The following is an 18,707-nucleotide window of genomic DNA, read 5'->3' as shown; positions in this document are numbered from 1 at the left end:
CCTGCCAACAAATGAACAAGAATTGTTGTCTTATGGTTGGTATTTTTCCCTTCAATTCAACCTGATGATAAAAAAAATTCACACTACAAAAAAATATTGGATAGTGTTGGATTTACTGTTGAATTCATCAAATAAATCTGTCGCTAAAATGATTACTGTCAGATTCACTGTCGTTCTTGGATTGACGGTATAAATGTCGCTGAAAATTACTTACGACGAATTTATTTTGTCTGACGTTAATTACCAACGGATTTTTTGTCAATCTTTTCAATAGATTTAGCGAGATTGTGTTGATGGTCTTTTTAAATTTCACGTGTTTAGACACCAAGTTACCACTGGATTTATCCGATGATAAATTCAACAGTAATGTTAATTTTATTTTTTAAAATTTTTAGCACAATTAAGCCACAATTAGTAGACTCTTATTAACAAAATTGTTAGCAGAAATTTAAAGCTGCCAGAAATTAACAAATTATTTCATTAAAAAATAAATTGTCAAAATAATATAAAATATAGAATACAATGAAGTAGACAAAAAAAAAATACATAAAATCCTAAACCCTACAAATCCCGGTAATCTTTGTCGTCGTCGCCGACGTTGTGGTCCCTCTGCTGAGGCGGCGGAGTAGGTGCTGCCGTTGGTACCTCACCAGCAGTGCTGCCGCTAGAACCAGCAGCGCCACTGCCTCCAGCGCATTTGATGGCTTTACTCCTCCATCTGTTGTCTCAACCGATCGAGCTGTTCCAACTCCTTCGTCAGGTTCGAGCTGACGGCAATGCGTGCAAGAATCTTTCGATACCTCCACTCAGACTGCTCCACCTGCTGGTGAAGCTCCTGTGTTAACTTTTGCATCTCCTTCCTCAAGTCGATAACTTCATGGGGATCAGCAGGGCTGGTAGCAGAGACAGAGGCAGAGGAAGTCACCAACGCGGAGGAGCGGAGGCCACTGGCGAAGAACAATCCCAACCCGAAGCGGTGATTCTTGTAAGGTTCAGAGGCGGTCTCATGCCAAATCCTATTAGGATCCACCGCTGAGGTCTCGGAGTCGGCTTCATCAGCCCCACTAGGTGGCTGATGTAAGACCCAGAATTCTTGAAAATTAAATAATAAGTTACTTACAATTTATTATATTTGTTTAAGATTATATTTTTAGAGATTTTTATATATAAGTTGACCAATTTCTTATTTATAATTTAGAGTTTTAATAATTGAAAAAAATGAGAATTTTATGTGCTTTTGAACCTTATTTTATAAATAAAGGAGAATTCATTTAATTTTTTTCTAATTTTCATTGAATTAGTATTTATTTGAAAATAAATTTACTGGTTGATAATAAAATAGTATTTCAAAGATAATTATTTTGTATTTAATTTGGTTTTAAATTATTACTCTATCCATTTATTTATATTAAAATGCTTACTCTACCTTAACCCCAAAAATCTCCAAAACAAACTCTAACTTACCCACACCACTCCAAAACCCTAACCCATACTACAGTCACCCATTCTTTCCTTCCTCTTCAGGCGCCAGCCCCCCTTTCTTCCAAAACTCACACCACACACAAACACACCCACGCAGAGAGAAGGGAGAAACAGATGAAGGAGTTGCTGCTGCCATGTCTCACCATCAAAGCTCTACCACCGCCAAGTCGCTGTCGACATCAACGCGAGGAAGAGAGAGATGCTACTGCGACCTCGCCATTCTGTCGTGGAGCCCGCACCGCCGTCTCCGAGGAGAGAAATGGAGGAGCTACGTCCCATGGCTGCTGTCACGCTCGTCACCGCCATCCGTGGAGCACCGTCGTCGCTGTCAACCTGAGGGAGAGAGAGAGAGTTCGCAGAGGAGAGAGAGGGAGTTCTTGAGGAGAAAGAGAGAGCCCACTGATGAGCGGATAATTTATACGCTTTTTGGCATTGTTTTTAGGTAATTTTTAGTAGGATCTAGCTACTTTTAGGGATGTTTTCATTGGTTTTTATGCTAAATTCACATTTCTGGACTTTACTATGAGTTTGTGTATTTTTCTGTGATTTTAGGTATTCTCTGGCTGAAATTGAGGGACCTGAGCAAAACTCTGATAGAAGGCTGACAAAGGACTGCTGATACTGTTGGATTCTGACCTCCCTGCACTCGAAATAGATTTTCTGGAGCTACAAAACTCCAAATGGCATGCTCTCAACGGCGTTGGAAAGTAGACATCCAGAGCTTTCCAGAAATATATAATAGTTTAAACTTTGTTCGAGATTAGATGACTCAAACTGGCGTTCAACGCCAGTTTCATGTTGCATTCTGGAGTCAAACGCCAGAAACACGTCACAAACCAGAGTTAAACGCCAAAAACACGTTACAACTTGGTGTTTAACTCCAAAAGAAGCCTCTGCACGTGTAAAGCTCAAGCTCAGCCCAAGCACACATCAAGTGGGTCCCGGAAGTAGATTTCTGCATCAATCACTTATCTCTGTAACCCTAGTAGCTAGTTTTAGTATAAATAGAACTTTTTACTATTGTACTAGCGTCTTTTGACCACATCTGAGATTTTACATCTTTGATCACATTTGGAGGCTGGCCATTCGGCCATGCCTGGACCATCACTTATGTATTTTCAACGGTGGAGTTTCTACACACCATAGATTAAGGTGTGGAGCTTTGCTGTACCTCGAGTTTTAATGCAAAGTACTACTATCTTTTATTCAATTCGGCTTATTCTTATTCTAAGATATTCGCTGCACTTCAACATAATGAATGCGATGATCCGTGACACTCATCATCATTCTCACCTATGAACGCGTGATTGACAACCACTTCCGTTCTACCTTAGAACGAGCGAGTATCTCTTGGATTCCCTAACCAGAATCTTCGTGGTATAAGCTAGAACCCTTTGGCGGCCACCCTTGAGGATTCGGAAAGTTTAAACCTTGTCTGTGGTACTCCGAGTAGGATTCAGGGATCGAATAGCTGTGATGAGCTTCAAACTCGCGATTGTTGGGCGTGATGACAAACGCAAAAGAATCAATGGATTCTATTCTGACATGATCGAGAACCGACAGATGATTAGCCGTCCTGTGACAAGAGCATTTGGACCTTTTTCACTGAGAGGATAGGAAGTAGCCATTGACAACGGTGATGCCCTACATACAGCTTGTCATGGAAAGGAGTATGAAGGATTGAAAGTAAGAAAGCAGTATGTTGCAGAGATTCAACAGGGACAAAGCATCTCCATACACTTATCTGAAATTTCCCCCAATGATTTACATAAGTATCTCTATCTTATTTTATGCTTTATTTATTATTAATTTTCGAAAACCATTATAAACTATTTGAATCCGCCTAACTGAGATTTACAAGATGACCATAGCTTGCTTCATACCAACAATCTCCGTGGGATCGACCCTTACTCACGTAAGGTTTATTACTTGGACGACCCAGTGCACTTGTTGGTTAGTTGTGCGGAGTTGTGACAAAGTGTGATTCACGTTTGAGAGCGCTACCAAGTCTTTGACGCCATTGTTGATGATCACAATTTCGTGCACCAAGTTTTTGGCACCGTTGCCGGAGATTATTCAAGTTTGGACAATTGACTGTTCATCTTGTTGCTCAGATTAGGTAATTTTCCTTTTGTTTTATTTTCAAAAAAATTTGTTACTTCTATTTTTGAAAATTATTCTAAATTTTTTAGAATAAATTCTAGAGTTTCATGGTGACATGTTGAAGTCTGGCTGGCTGTAAAGCCATGTCCAAATTCTTTTAGATTGAGGCTTCCACTTGTCAACATAAAAAGCATGTATATGGAATTGGATGAAGTATCAACTGTTGCATGCCTGATTTATATCCTAAAGCTGGCTGGCTATTAAGCCATGTTCAACTCCTAGATCGGAGCTTTAGGCTAACATTGAAAGATTCCTGGAATTCTTATTAAAAATTTTGAACTTCTTATTTTCTTTTTCCTATAAAATTTTGAAAAAATAAATAAATAATAAAAAATACAAAAAAAATTAATTAATAAAATCATAAAAACCAAAAATATTTTGTGTTTCTTGTTTGAGTCTAATGTCAACTTTTAAGTTTGGTGTCAATTGCATGTTTTAAAAATTTATGTTATTTTCGAAAATTTCATGCATGGTGTTCTTCATGATCTTCAAGTTGTTCTTGATAAGTCTTCTTGTTTGATCTTTAAATTTTCTTGTTTTGTGTTTTTTTTTTGTTTTTCATATGCATTTTTTCATTCATAGCGTCTAAGCATTAAAAATTTCTAAGTTTGGTGTCTTGCATATTTTTCTTTTCTTGAAAATTTTTCAAAAATAAGTCTTGATGTTCATCTTGATCTTCAAAGTGTTCTTGGTGTTCATCTTAACATTCATATTGTTCTTGCATGCATCATGTGTTTTGATTCATAATTTTCATGTTGTGAGTCATTTTTGTTATTTTTCTCTCTCATCATTAAAAACTCAAAAATCAAAAAATTATCTTTTCCTTATTTTGTTCATAAATTTTGAAAATTTGAGTTGACTTAGTCAAAAAAATTTTTAAAACTTAGCTATTTCTTATAAGTCAAGTCAAATTTTCAATTTTAAAAATCTTATCTTTTCAAAATCTTTTTCAAAAATCCAATCTTTTTCATTTTTATCTTATGATTTTCAAAAATTTAAAATAATATTTTCAAAATCTCTTTCTTATCTTTATTTCAAAATTTCGAAAACTTTACTAACAATTAATGTGATTGATTCAAAAATTTGAAGGTTGTTACTTTCTTATTAAGAAAGGTTCAATCTTTAAATTCTAGAGTCGTATCTTTTAGTTTCTTGTTAGTCAAGTAATCAATTTTAATTTTAAAAAAATTAAATCTTTTTCAAGATATCATTTTCAATCATATCTTTTAAAAATATCTTTCAAATCATATCTTTTTCAAAATCAGTTTCAAAATATCTTTTCTAACTTCTTATCTTTTTAAAATTGATTTTTAAATCTTTTTCAACTAACTAATTGACTTTTTATTTGTTTTAAAATTCGTATCTTTTTCAAAACCACTTAACTACTTCCTCCTCTCTAATTTTCAAAAATTCCTCCCTCTTTTTCAAAACTTTCTTAATTAACTAATTGTTTTAAATTTTAATTTTAATTTTAATTCTTCTTTTAATTTTCGAAAATCACTAACCCTTTTTCAAATTTAATTTTTGAAATTCTCTCCCTCTCATCTTCTTCTATTTATTTATTTATTTACTAACACTTCTCTTCATCTCAAGAATTTGAACCTATCTTCCCCCTTGTGTTTGGATTCTTAACTCTTTTCCTTCTTCTATTCCTTTCTTCTTCTACTAACATAAATGAATCTCTATACTGTGACATAGAGGATTCCTCTTCATTTTCTGTTCCTTTCTTTTTTATATGAGCAGGAGCAAGGATAAGAATATTCTTGTTGAAGCAGATCCTGAACCTGAAAGGACTCTAAAGAAAAAACTAACAGAAGCTAAATTACAACAATCCAGAGACAACCTTACAGAAATTTTCGAAAAGGAAGAGGAGATGGCAGCCGAAAATAATAATGCAAGGAGGATGCTTGGTGATTATACTACACCTACTTCCAAGTTTGATGGAAGAAGCATCTCAATCCCTGCCATTGGAGCAAACAATTTTGAGCTGAAACCTCAACTAGTTGCTCTAATGCAACAGAACTGCAAGTTTCATGGACTTCTATCAGAAGATCCCTATCAGTTTTTAACTGAATTCTTGCAGATCTGTGAGACTGTTAAGACTAATGGAGTAGATCCTGAAGTCTACAGGCTCATGCTTTTCCCTTTTGCTGTAAGAAACAGAGCTAGAACATGGTTGGACTCACAACCTAAAGATAGCCTGGACTCCTGGGATAAGCTGGTCACAGCCTTCTTGGCTAAGTTTTTTCCTCCTCAAAAGCTGAGCAAGCTTAGAGTGGATGTTCAGAACTTCAAACAAAAAGATGGTGAATCCCTCTATGAAGCTTGGAAAAGATACAAGTAGATGACCAAAAGGTGTCCTTCTGACATGCTTTCAGAGTGGACTATTTTAGATATATTCTATTATGGTCTATCTGAGTTCTCTAAGATGTCACTGAACCATTCTGCAGGTGGATCCATTCACCTAAATAAAATGCCTGCAGAAGCTCAAGAACTTATTGACATGGTTGCAAATAACCAATTTATGTACACTTCTAAGAGGAATTCTGTGAATAATGGGATGCCTCAGAGGAATGAAGTTCTTGAGATTGATGCTCTGAATGACATATTGGCTCAGAACAAAATGTTGACTCAGCAAGTCAACATGATTTCTCAAAGTCTGAATGGATGGTAAAATGTATCCAACAGTACTAAAGAGGCATCTTCTGAAGAAGAAGCTTATGATCTTGAGAACCCTGCAATAGCAGAGGTAAATTACATGGGTGAACCTTATGGAAACACCTATAATTCTTCATGGAGAAATCATCCAAATTTCTCATAGAAGGATCAACAAAAGCCTCAACAAGGCTTTGATAATGGTGGAAGAAATAGGCTCAGCAATAGCAAGCCTTTTCCATCATCTTCTCAGCAACAGATAGAGAATTCTGAGCAGAGCACCTCTAACTTAGCAAACATAGTCTCTGATCTGTCTAAGGCCACTTTAAGTTTCATGAGTGAAACAAGGTCCTCCATCAGAAATTTGGAGGCACAAGTGGGCCAGCTAAGTAAGAAAGTCACTGAAACTCCTCCTAGTACTCTCCCAAGCAATACTGAAGAGAATCCAAAAAGAGAGTGCAAGGCCATTAACATAATCAACATGGCCGAACCTAGAGAGGAAAGAGAGGATGTGAATCCCAATGAGGAAAACCTCATGGGACGTCTCTCAAGCAAGAAAAAGTTCTCTATTGAAGACCCAAAGGAATCTGAAGGTCATATAGAGACCATAGAGATCCCATTAAACCTCCTTCTACCATTCATGAGCTCTGAAGACTATTCTTTCTCTGAAGAGGATGAAGATGTAACTGGAGAGCAATTTGCTCAATATCTAGGAGCCATCATGAAGCTGAATGCCAAGTTGTTTGGTAATAATTTTTGGGAAGGTAAACCTCCCTTGCTCATTAGTGAACTAGATACATGGGTTCAGCAAACGTTACCTCAAAAGAAACAAGATCCTAGTAAATTCTTAATACCATGTACCATAGGCACCATGATCTTTGAGAAGGCTCTGTGTGACCTAGGGTCAAGCATAAATCTTATGCCACTCTTTGTAATGGAGAAGCTAGGGATCATTGAGGTACAGCCTGCCACATTCTCATTAGAGATGGCAGACGGATCACAAAGCCAAGCTTATGGATTAGTAGAGGATGTGTTAGTGAAGGTTAAAGGCCTCTACATCCCTGTTGGTTTCATAATCTTAGAAACTAGGAAGGAGGAGGATGAATGTGTAGTGACCCTCAGTTTTAAAAATATAAATATAAATAAGTTATAATTTATTTTATAAAATTAGAATTCTTTATTTTTAGAAAAATTATTTTTATTATCAATAATTAAACTAATTTTATAATAATTTAAATTTAATCAAATTTATATTATTATTATTATTATTATTATTATTATTATTATTATTATATATACTTACCGTAAGTATTAAATTGCATTATAAATTTATATATATATCATATTCATTGCATTACTATTATTATTATTATTATTATTATTATTATTATTATTATTATTATTATTATTATTATTATTATTATTACGTTTATTATTATTATTATTATTACATGACCATCATTACTATCGCTAGTATTATTATTATTATTATTAGCTATAAAGCATAGGAGATAAAAGGTGGTTTAAACTTTGCATCAGGTTACATATATATTGTTATTATCATTATGCATTAGGTTATGTGTTATATATATATATATATATGGCATCTATATAATAGAGAAACCAAGGCGGTTTATAGTTTATACATAATAATAAAAAAAAAGCTAAGACGGTCATATATATATATATACATATATACGTGAATATCGTAAGGGAGAGAGGGAAGAACGTAACGAAGAGAAAAAACATAAACTCTTCCGAACTTCCGGCTTCGATTTCTTGAAATCCGTAACTCCAATCAAAAATCTAATCCGGTAAGAGTATTCGTAACCTCCTCCTCTACACGTTGGTACCATTTTTTATTAGTGGAAGTTGACAGTGACGTAACTCCTCTTTCTTTTGAATTTGGCCAACGGGAGTTTTAGGAGGCATAAACGATTTTGGACATTTTCTTCTTCAATAGCTCAGTCAAAAAGCTTCTCCGGAGTTTTGAATATTTTGATTCCGTACGAAGGTATGGTTTTGGTTTCTCGTAGTTAATATTTAATGTCACGTGAAAACTTAGGCTAGAAGACCTTAAGATAGGAATGAACTGAGTGAATAATTGATGGTTTGTGTATATGGTATAAAATGTGAGGTTTAGCTGTTGTCAATAATTTGCTATTGAAGTTGGTCGGTTTGGAAAAAGATTTAATATTGGTATTTGTTTGATTATGAAATAATTTGTTACTGGAAATGATTTGAGTGACTGAGAGGTGTTTGGTTTGATAGTTGGGACCCTTTAAGGGTGGCAGAAATTTGAGTCTTAGAGGAGATAATGCCAAAATTTCTTTAAGAATTGGAGTTTGATTTGAGGTGGTATTTTAAAAAGAAAGAGATTATTATGTGGCTTGTGTATTTGAGACTATTTATTGACCCTCTGTCGCAAGATGTGACCGGGCACTTTAACACCCCGGATTCTCCCATGGGCATGCATATAAATATGAATATTGAATATTATATTTGAGCTTGGAGTATAACTCCATGGAATACTATATTATTGAGCTTGGAGTTTGACTCCATGGAATATTATATTTGAGCTTGGAGTTTAACTCCATGGAATATTATTGAGCTTGGGGATGCGCGCACAGAGGGACTGTCCAATGGTTAACTACCAGGACTTGTCGGGTTGGCTGTATAACCGACAGATGAGACTCATCAGCCATAGGACAGGCATACATCATATGCATTTGTTTGCTTTGTTTGGGTGTGCATTGTTTTAGTTTGCTTAACTGTTAAATTCTGCTTATCTGCTACTTGTTCTACTTGCTGTAAATGCTTCTCTATTTGTGTTTTCCTTGTCTGTAATGTTTGTCTATATAATTGAGAGGCCCCTTGTCTGGCGAAGGAATGACGAGGGTTGTTCCACCAGTGATTCAGAGGATTAGAAGTGACAGAAAGTAGAATGTTGGGTTAAAGTTAGATTCAGAACTAGAATACCTTAGACAATTTACCTAACTTCCGGTTTAGTTGAATTCTTAAGCTGAAATCTGAGAGTCGAAGTTCTAGGAATGCCTCGGACTTTCCCGAGACCTTTTATATTAACTATGCGGGCACCTTTACCATACTGAGAACCTCCGGTTCTCATCCCATACTATGTTATTATTTTTCAGATGCAGGTCGAGAGACACCTCGTTGAGCATTTGGGTATCCTCCTTACGAGCGAAGAACTGTCTTTTGGACTGTCATATTTTGTTTTAGGCTATGTATATATGTTTATAGAATCTCCGCATGTATATTTTGTGTTTTGTCCCTCCTAGAGGTCGACTTGGAGATACAGGGGTTTATTTTGTGGTTTGAGTTTTATTTTGGGTTGTATATAAACATAATTATATACTCTGGTCGGCCTTAGCTTCGCAGGTCGAGTCTGGAGCTTGCTATCTGAGTTTTGGAACTCTGATATGTATATATGTGTTCAGTTATATTTCGATTTTACCTGTCCGTTTTACGAATATCCATGCGAGTGTGTCACGATTTTCTGTTTATCAATTTGTTTAGCTTGTTCTTCAAGGCTCCTAAATATGATTTCACCCAACTATATCTATGTAGATATCATTTTCTTTTAGAGGTCGTAATACCTTGCCACCTCTGCTTTACGACTTAAGCGTAAGGCCCTGTGTGGTAGGGTGTTACATTATGGTATCAGAGCAGTTCGTTCCTATAGAGCATGAGGGATGGACTGATTATGCTTCTGGGCATACTCTGGGTGTGTGTATGTGCTATTAGGATATCTGATTGATATATATGGCATAAACGTTCATGAGCATGCATTTGGAACTTGAAGCATTAGACTTGCGATATTGAGACTGATCAACTTAATATCACTTGTTTGGTGTGAACAGGGACCAAATGTCGTCTCGTGGATCCGAACGAGGTGTTCAGAGAGGAAATCCCGTGGTTGAACCAATGCAAGGACGTCCAGGTGGAAACCCTAGTGCTAGTACAAGTAACGTAAGTCGATACTATAGGTCTATGACCCTTACTGACTTTCTCAAGAGTGGTCCACCTCGGTTTAACGGAAACGCCAATGCCCTGGAGGCTGATCAGTGGTTTCGAGAAGTGGAGAGGTTTTTGTACACTCAGCATGTTCCTGAAGTACAGTCAGTAGAGATAGTGACTCATATGTTGGAAGGAGATGCTCAGAATTGGTGGCAAGAATTGTGTCATACCTTGCAGGTGGAGTTAACGGATGTCTCTTGGCATGGATTCAAGACAGAGTTTTATGGGAGATATTTCTTGCATGCGTTTCGCATTGCAAAGGAATTGGAGTTAATGCAGCTGAAGCAAAAGGATATGTCCGTTGCCGACTATACCCGTGAATTCGACAACCTGTGCCGTTTCTCAAAAACTTGTCAAGGAAATCCAGCTGATTATGAGGAATGGAAGTGTGCTCAGTATGAGAAAGGACTAAGGAGAGATATCTTTAATTATGTGTATCCACAAAAGTTAACAAATTTCACTGAGTTGGTTAAGAAGAGCCAGCTCGCTGAGGATTGCTCCATGAAGTGGACACTGCTACAGGAAGGCTTTGGTGAGACCACTCCAGAAGAGTCGCGCAGGTACGGACTGGGAATGTGTTTTCGATGTGGAGCACCGGGACATATGTCTAGGGATTGTTCACGTGGGAGAGCCGCAGATGCGGGTTGGCCACGAGAGGATCGAGGTAAGTATGATATCGAATGCGTAAGATGGATTTGTTCTGTGTAGAGCTAGGACCCCGCTTTCGTTTAGGTTACATAATCGAACTGAGAAGTTTAGGACTGGAAAGGCTGGACATAGTTTTGAACTTGGATATGGACTAGGAGTTTAGGCCGATAGAAATATCTATTTGATAACCGGTTAGGTGGCGAGAGAAAAAGTAAGTTGTGATATATTTAGTGTTAGAGACTGAACCAGTTTCGATTGTATTACGAAAGGTGGAACCATTAGAATCGGCAGAACTTAAGAGCTAGACGAAGTGAGTATTAAAAGCGATAAACCCGTCATTCTAATATCAGCCTGCCTTATAACCCTTTTGCATCGAGCCTATCTTGTATCTTTTACTTGCATAGACTTTTAAGCCATAAGAATATCCTGAATTTGCAAACTAAACATGTCAAATCTTTCTGTTTTTCTTTGACATGTTTAAGAAGGGAAGTTACGTTAGTATGAATCTTTTCCATGTTATATCAATTTTCGAGGGCGAAAATTTTTATAAGGTGGGTAGAATGTAGTGACCCTCAGTTTTAAAAATATAAATATAAATAAGTTATAATTTATTTTATAAAATTAGAATTCTTTATTTTTAGAAAAATTATTTTTATTATCAATAATTAAACTAATTTTATAATAATTTAAATTTAATCAAATTTATATTATTATTATTATTATTATTATTATTATTATTATATATACTTACCGTAAGTATTAAATTGCATTATAAATTTATATATATATCATATTCATTGCATTACTATTATTATTATTATTATTATTATTATTATTATTATTATTATTATTATTATTATTATTATTATTACGTTTATTATTATTATTATTATTACATGACCATCATTACTATCGCTAGTATTATTATTATTATTATTAGCTATAAAGCATAGGAGATAAAAGGTGGTTTAAACTTTGCATCAGGTTACATATATATTGTTATTATCATTATGCATTAGGTTATGTGTTATATATATATATATGGCATCTATATAATAGAGAAACCAAGGCGGTTTATAGCTTATACATAATAATAATAAAAAAAAAAGCTAAGACGGTCATATATATATATATATATATATATACATATATACGTGAATATCGTAAGGGAGAGAGGGAAGAACGTAACGAAGAGAAAAAACATAAACTCTTCCGAACTTCCGGCTTCGATTTCTTGAAATCCGTAACTCCAATCAAAAATCTAATCCGGTAAGAGTATTCGTAACCTCCTCCTCTACACGTTGGTACCATTTTTTATTAGTGGAAGTTGACAGTGACGTAACTCCTCTTTCTTTTGAATTTGGCCAACGGGAGTTTTAGGAGGCATAAACGATTTTGGACATTTTCTTCTTCAATAGCTCAGTCAAAAAGCTTCTCCGGAGTTTTGAATATTTTGATTCCGTACGAAGGTATGGTTTTGGTTTCTCGTAGTTAATATTTAATGTCACGTGAAAACTTAGGCTAGAAGACCTTAAGATAGGAATGAACTGAGTGAATAATTGATGGTTTGTGTATATGGTATAAAATGTGAGGTTTAGCTGTTGTCAATAATTTGCTATTGAAGTTGGTCGGTTTGGAAAAAGATTTAATATTGGTATTTGTTTGATTATGAAATAATTTGTTACTGGAAATGATTTGAGTGACTGAGAGGTGTTTGGTTTGATAGTTGGGACCCTTTAAGGGTGGCAGAAATTTGAGTCTTAGAGGAGATAATGCCAAAATTTCTTTAAGAATTGGAGTTTGATTTGAGGTGGTATTTTAAAAAGAAAGAGATTATTATGTGGCTTGTGTATTTGAGACTATTTATTGACCCTCTGTCGCAAGATGTGACCGGGCACTTTAACACCCCGGATTCTCCCATGGGCATGCATATAAATATGAATATTGAATATTATATTTGAGCTTGGAGTATAACTCCATGGAATACTATATTATTGAGCTTGGAGTTTGACTCCATGGAATATTATATTTGAGCTTGGAGTTTAACTCCATGGAATATTATTGAGCTTGGGGATGCGCGCACAGAGGGACTGTCCAATGGTTAACTACCAGGACTTGTCGGGTTGGCTGTATAACCGACAGATGAGACTCATCAGCCATAGGACAGGCATACATCATATGCATTTGTTTGCTTTGTTTGGGTGTGCATTGTTTTAGTTTGCTTAACTGTTAAATTCTGCTTATCTGCTACTTGTTCTACTTGCTATAAATGCTTCTCTATTTGTGTTTTCCTTGTCTGTAATGTTTGTCTATATAATTGAGAGGCCCCTTGTCTGGCGAAGGAATGACGAGGGTTGTTCCACCAGTGATTCAGAGGATTAGAAGTGACAGAAAGTAGAATGTTGGGTTAAAGTTAGATTCAGAACTAGAATACCTTAGACAATTTACCTAACTTCCGGTTTAGTTGAATTCTTAAGCTGAAATCTGAGAGTCGAAGTTCTAGGAATGCCTCGGACTTTCCCGAGACCTTTTATATTAACTATGCGGGCACCTTTACCATACTGAGAACCTCCGGTTCTCATCCCATACTATGTTATTGTTTTTCAGATGCAGGTCGAGAGACACCTCGTTGAGCATTTGGGTATCCTCCTTACGAGCGAAGAACTGTCTTTTGGACTGTCATATTTTGTTTTAGGCTATGTATATATGTTTATAGAATCTCCGCATGTATATTTTGTGTTTTGTCCCTCCTAGAGGTCGACTTGGAGATACAGGGGTTTATTTTGTGGTTTGAGTTTTATTTTGGGTTGTATATAAACATAATTATATACTCTGGTCGGCCTTAGCTTCGCAGGTCGAGTCTGGAGCTTGCTATCTGAGTTTTGGAACTCTGATATGTATATATGTGTTCAGTTATATTTCGATTTTACCTGTCCGTTTTACGAATATCCATGCGAGTGTGTCACGATTTTCTGTTTATCAATTTGTTTAGCTTGTTCTTCAAGGATCCTAAATATGATTTCACCCAACTATATCTATGTAGATATCATTTTCTTTTAGAGGTCGTAATACCTTGCCACCTCTGCTTTACGACTTAAGCGTAAGGCCCTGTGTGGTAGGGTGTTACAGAATGCATCATCCTTGGAAGACCATTCCTAGCCACAGCAAGAGCTGTGATAGATGTTGACAGAGGAGAGCTAGTCCTTCAATTAAATGGGGACTACCTTGTGTTTAAAGCTCAAGGATATTCCTCTGCAACCATGGAGAGGAAGCATGAAAAGTTTCTCTCAATACAGAGTCAAATAGAGCCCCGACAATCAAACTCAAAGTTTGGTGTTAAGAGGCCACAACCAAACTCTAAGTTTGGTGTTAAACCCCCACATTCAAACTCTAAGTTTGGTGTTGGGAGTCCACAACAATGACCTGATCACCTGTGAGGCTCCATGAGAGCCCACTGTCAAGCTAGTGACATTAAAGAAGTGCTTATTGGGAGACAACCCAATTTTTATTTATCTAATTCTATTTTTACTTTTATTGTTCTTTTATGTTTTATTAGGTTCATGATCATGTGGAGTCACAAAACAAATACTAAAATTAAAAACAGAATCAAAAACAGTAGAAGAAACAGCACACCCTGGAGGAAGGGCTTACTGGTGTTTAAACGCCAGTAAGGAGCATCTGGCTGGCGTTCAACGCCAGAACAGAGCATGGATCTGGCGTTGAACGCCAGAAACATGCAGCAATCTGGCGTTTAAATGTCAGGATTGCACCCTGAGGAAAGCTGGCATTAAACGCCAGAAGCAAGCATGGAACTGGCGTTCAACGCCAGAAATATGCTGCAGACTGGCGTTGAACGCCCAAAACAAGCATAGAGCTGGCGTTTAACGCCAGAAACAAGCATCAATATGGCGTTAAACGCCAAGATTACATGCAGAGGGCGTTTTACACGCCTATTGGTGCAGGGATGATAAATCCTTGACACCTCAGGATCTGTGGACCCCACAGGATCATCTCAGGATCTGTGGACCCCACAGGATCCCCACCTACCTCAACTTACCTTCTCTCTTCTTCACACAATCCAATAACGCTCTTCTCCAAACACCCTTCACCAATCACCTTAATCTCTCTTCCCAATTACCATTTCACCACTCACATCTATCCACTCTTCCCCATAAACCCCACCTACCTTCAAAAATTCAAAATCTCTTTCCCACCCAAACCCACCCTAAATGGCCGAACCTACTCCATCTCCCTTCACTATATAAACCCTCTATCCTTCTTCATTTTCACACACCACAACCCTCTCTTCTTCACCTTAGTCGAAACCACACACCTTTCCCTTTCCTCCATATCCTCTTCTTCTTCTTCTTCTTCTATTCTTTCTTCTTTTGCTCGAGGGCGAGCAATATTCTAAGTTTGGTGTGGTAAAAGCATATCTTTTTTTGTTTTTTCATAACCATTAATGACACCTAAGGCCGGAGAAACCTTTAGAAAAGGAAAAGGGAAGACAAAAGCTTCCACCTCCGAGTCATGGGAGATGGAGAGATTCATCTTAAAAGCCCATCAAGACCATTTCTATGAAGTTGTGGCCAAGAAGAAGGTGATCCCTGAGGTCCCTTTCAAGCTCAAGAAAAATGAGTATCCGGAGATCTGACATGAGATCCAAAGAAGAGGTTGGGAAGTTCTGACCAACCCCATTCAACAAGTCAGAATCCTAATGGTTCAAGAGTTCTATGCCAATACATGGATCACTAGGAACCATGATCAAAATATGAACCCGAATCCAAAGAATTATCTTACAATGGTTCGGGGAAAATACTTAGATTTCAATCCAGAAAATGTGAGGTTGGCATTCAACTTGCCTATGATGCAAGAAGATGCACGCTCCTACACTAGAAGGGTTAACTTTGATCAAAGGTTGAACTAAGTCCTTATGGACATATGTGTGGAAGGAGCTCAATGGAAAAGAGACTCAAAAGGCAAGCCGGTTCAATTAAGAAGACTGGACCTAAAGCCTGTAGCTAGAGGATGGTTGGAGTTAATCCAACCCTCCATCATCCCCACTAGCAACTGATCCGAAGTTACTGTGAATCTGGTCATCATGATCCATAGCATCATGATTGGAGAGGAAGTAGAAGTTCATGAAGTCATCTCTCTTTAATTCTACAAAATAGTCGAAAAGTCCTCCACCATGGCAAGGCTAGCTTTTCCTCATCTTATTTGCCATCTATGCTACTCAGCTGGAGTTATCATAGAAGGAGACATTCTCATTGAAGAGGATAATCCCATCACTAAGAAGAGGATGAAGCAAACAAGAGAGCCCATTCATGGATCTCAAGAGACACATGAGGAAGCTCATCACCAAGAAATCCCTGAGATGCCTTAAGGGATGCATTTTCCTCCAAACAACTATTGGGAACAACTCAACACTTCTCTAGAAGACTTGAGTTATAACATGGACCAACTAAGGGTGGAACACCAAGAGCACTCCATCATTCTCCATGAGATTAGAGAAGATCAAAGAGCAATGAGGGAGGAGCAACAAAGGCAAGGAAGAGACATAGAAGAGCTCAAGGACATCATTGGACCTTCAAGGAGAAGGAACCACCATCACTAAGGTGGACTCACTCCTTGTTCTTATTTCTCTGTTTTTCAGTTTTTAATGTTTGTCTATGTTTGTGTCTTTACTACATGATCATTAGTATTTAGTAACTATGTCTTAAGGCTATGAATAATTTCATGAATCCTTCACCTTTCTTAAATGAAAAATGTTTTTAATACAAAAGAACAAGAAGTACACGAGTTTCGAAATTGTCCTTGAAATTAGTTTAATTATATTGATGTGGTGACAATACTTTTTGTTTTCTGAATGAATGCTTGAACAGTGCATATTTTTGATCTTGTTGTTTATGAATGTTAAAATTGTTGGCTATTGAAAGAATGATGAAAAAGAGAAATGTTATTGATGATCTGAAAAATCATAAAATTGATTCTTGAAGCAAGAAAAAGCAGTGAAAAAAAGTGACAAAAAAATTTAAATTAAAAAATTTTATATAAGAGAAAAAGAAAAAGCAAGCAGAAAAAGCCAATAGCCCTTAAAACCAAAAGGCAAGGGTAAAAAGGATCCAAGGCTTTGAGCATCAATGGATAGGAGGGCCCAAAGAAATAAATCCATGCCTAAGCGGCTAAATCAAGCTGTCCCTAACCATGTGCTTGTGGCATGCAGGTCCAAGTGAAAAGCTTGAGACTGAGTGGTTAAAGTCGTGATCCAAAGCAAAAAGAGTGTGCTTAAGAGCTCTGGACACCTCTAACTGGGGACTTTAGCAAAACTAAGTCACAATCTGAAAAGGTTCACCTAGTCATGTGTCTGTGGCATGTATGTATCTGGTGGTAATACTGGAAAATAAAGTGTTTAGGGCCACGACCAAGACTCATAAAAATTGATGTAGTCAAGCATTTTTCAACAATTTCAGCAGCAGGAATCAGCAAACAGGTCAATAATCCAACATTTTTAGCAATCTTAGAGTCTAATCTAACATATTCTAACCTATCCTAACCAACTAAATCCACTAAAATAGAAAATTATACTAACTAAACTCTACTAACTAATTAATTAACTTGATGTAACATAATTTGAAATAAATAGAGTTTAAACAAAAAATCTTGAATGCAGAACAAGAGAAAACGGAGAAGATGAGTGGAGGTGCAGTGGCAGAAGAAGCAGAAGCAACAGGGGCATTGCAGCAGCAGCGGCATGGATGTTCAACAACGGCGACAACGTCAAAGGTAGCAGCGGCGACATTTGCGGCAGCGACAACGGAGGAGGTTGACGAAGAGGAGAGATGAGAAGGTTAGAAAGTGGAAGGGTGAGAGGTTAGAGAGAGAGGGAAAGGTGAGAAGTTAGAGAGAGAGAGAGAGAGAGTGAATTCAAAATGAAAGGGAAGGAGGGGTTCATGGTTCCAATTTAGGTCGGATTTATCGGGGGATATTTCTAATGGTAACGCAGTGCGGATTACCAAAATGCAGTGTTTCATTAAACGTGTTTACCATCGGATTCTTCCGACATTAACTTCGACGCTAAAATTGGCGCCTATTTGTTGTAGTTTTTCACCAAAAATTACCGGCAATTTTACTGTCGAAAACAACTATCCACCGATATTTATTTAACATGACGAATTACTCATTAAACCTATCGCTAAATTCGATGTTAATCGTCGTTGCTGAATCCGAGATTCTCAGCACTTTTCTTGTAGTGTCATCATGTCTTTTATTTATTTATTTTTTGATAAAAAATAACATCCAAAAATATTGCTAGCCCATTAATTTTTGAAAATATTATGGACCTAGTTATAATAAGCTCAAACAAATCCAAAAACATATTTATTATCCACAAAAATTCAGTCACCTAGTTTTCGATTGTCCATCACTCTTTTTAGGTAGATTCTTTTATGGTACAATAACTCTACATAAACCAAATTGGATTATTCTAGTGGTTAGCTTATTAGTACGCTAAAATAAGTGTCAGAGATTCAAATTTCGCCTTATGCATGCAGCAACCCATTAACCAACAACAAACTCTTAAATAAAACTCAGTACCACAATGAATTAATTCTTAACTTGCCAAATTAAATAATACCATAAAAAAAATCTACCTAAAACAACACAAATCAATAGTATCTAACATAAGTGGCACGATACCACTAATTTATCGGTATCGCCAC

The 18,707-nt window shown here is 36.6% G+C and overlaps 1 protein-coding gene and 1 non-coding gene across 2 annotated transcripts; one reads left to right on the top strand and one right to left on the bottom strand.

Moving 5' to 3' along the window:
• Window positions 1-5,911: 5,911 nt before the first annotated feature.
• LOC130983824 (small nucleolar RNA R71) lies at window positions 5,912-6,019 on the bottom strand. Its single transcript, XR_009087798.1, has one exon. It is a non-coding gene; the product is annotated as a small nucleolar RNA R71 (small nucleolar RNA).
• A 4,169-nt stretch (window positions 6,020-10,188) lies between these two features.
• Window positions 10,189-17,832, top strand: LOC130980604 (uncharacterized). Its single transcript, XM_057904264.1, has 2 exons — window positions 10,189-11,002; window positions 17,660-17,832. The coding sequence occupies exons 1-2, from the start codon at window positions 10,189-10,191 to the stop codon at window positions 17,830-17,832; spliced, it is 987 nt and encodes a 328-aa protein (XP_057760247.1).
• The last annotated feature ends 875 nt before the right edge of the window (window positions 17,833-18,707 follow it).

Source organism: Arachis stenosperma, chromosome 5 (genome assembly GCF_014773155.1).
Source record: "Arachis stenosperma cultivar V10309 chromosome 5, arast.V10309.gnm1.PFL2, whole genome shotgun sequence".
Taxonomy (NCBI): domain Eukaryota; kingdom Viridiplantae; phylum Streptophyta; class Magnoliopsida; order Fabales; family Fabaceae; genus Arachis; species Arachis stenosperma.
Note: the sequence above shows the minus strand (reverse complement) of the source record. Positions and strands in the feature narration are given on the sequence as shown.

Excerpts from the sequence above, each read along its gene's own strand:
- LOC130980604 (XM_057904264.1), top strand. The coding sequence starts at position 10,189 with ATGTCGTCTCGTGGATCCGAACGAGGTGTTCAGAGAGGAAATCCCGTG. Across the intron at positions 11,003-17,659 it reads TTGGCCACGAGAGGATCGAG|AACAAGAGAAAACGGAGAAG; the intron begins GTAAGTATGATA and ends TCTTGAATGCAG.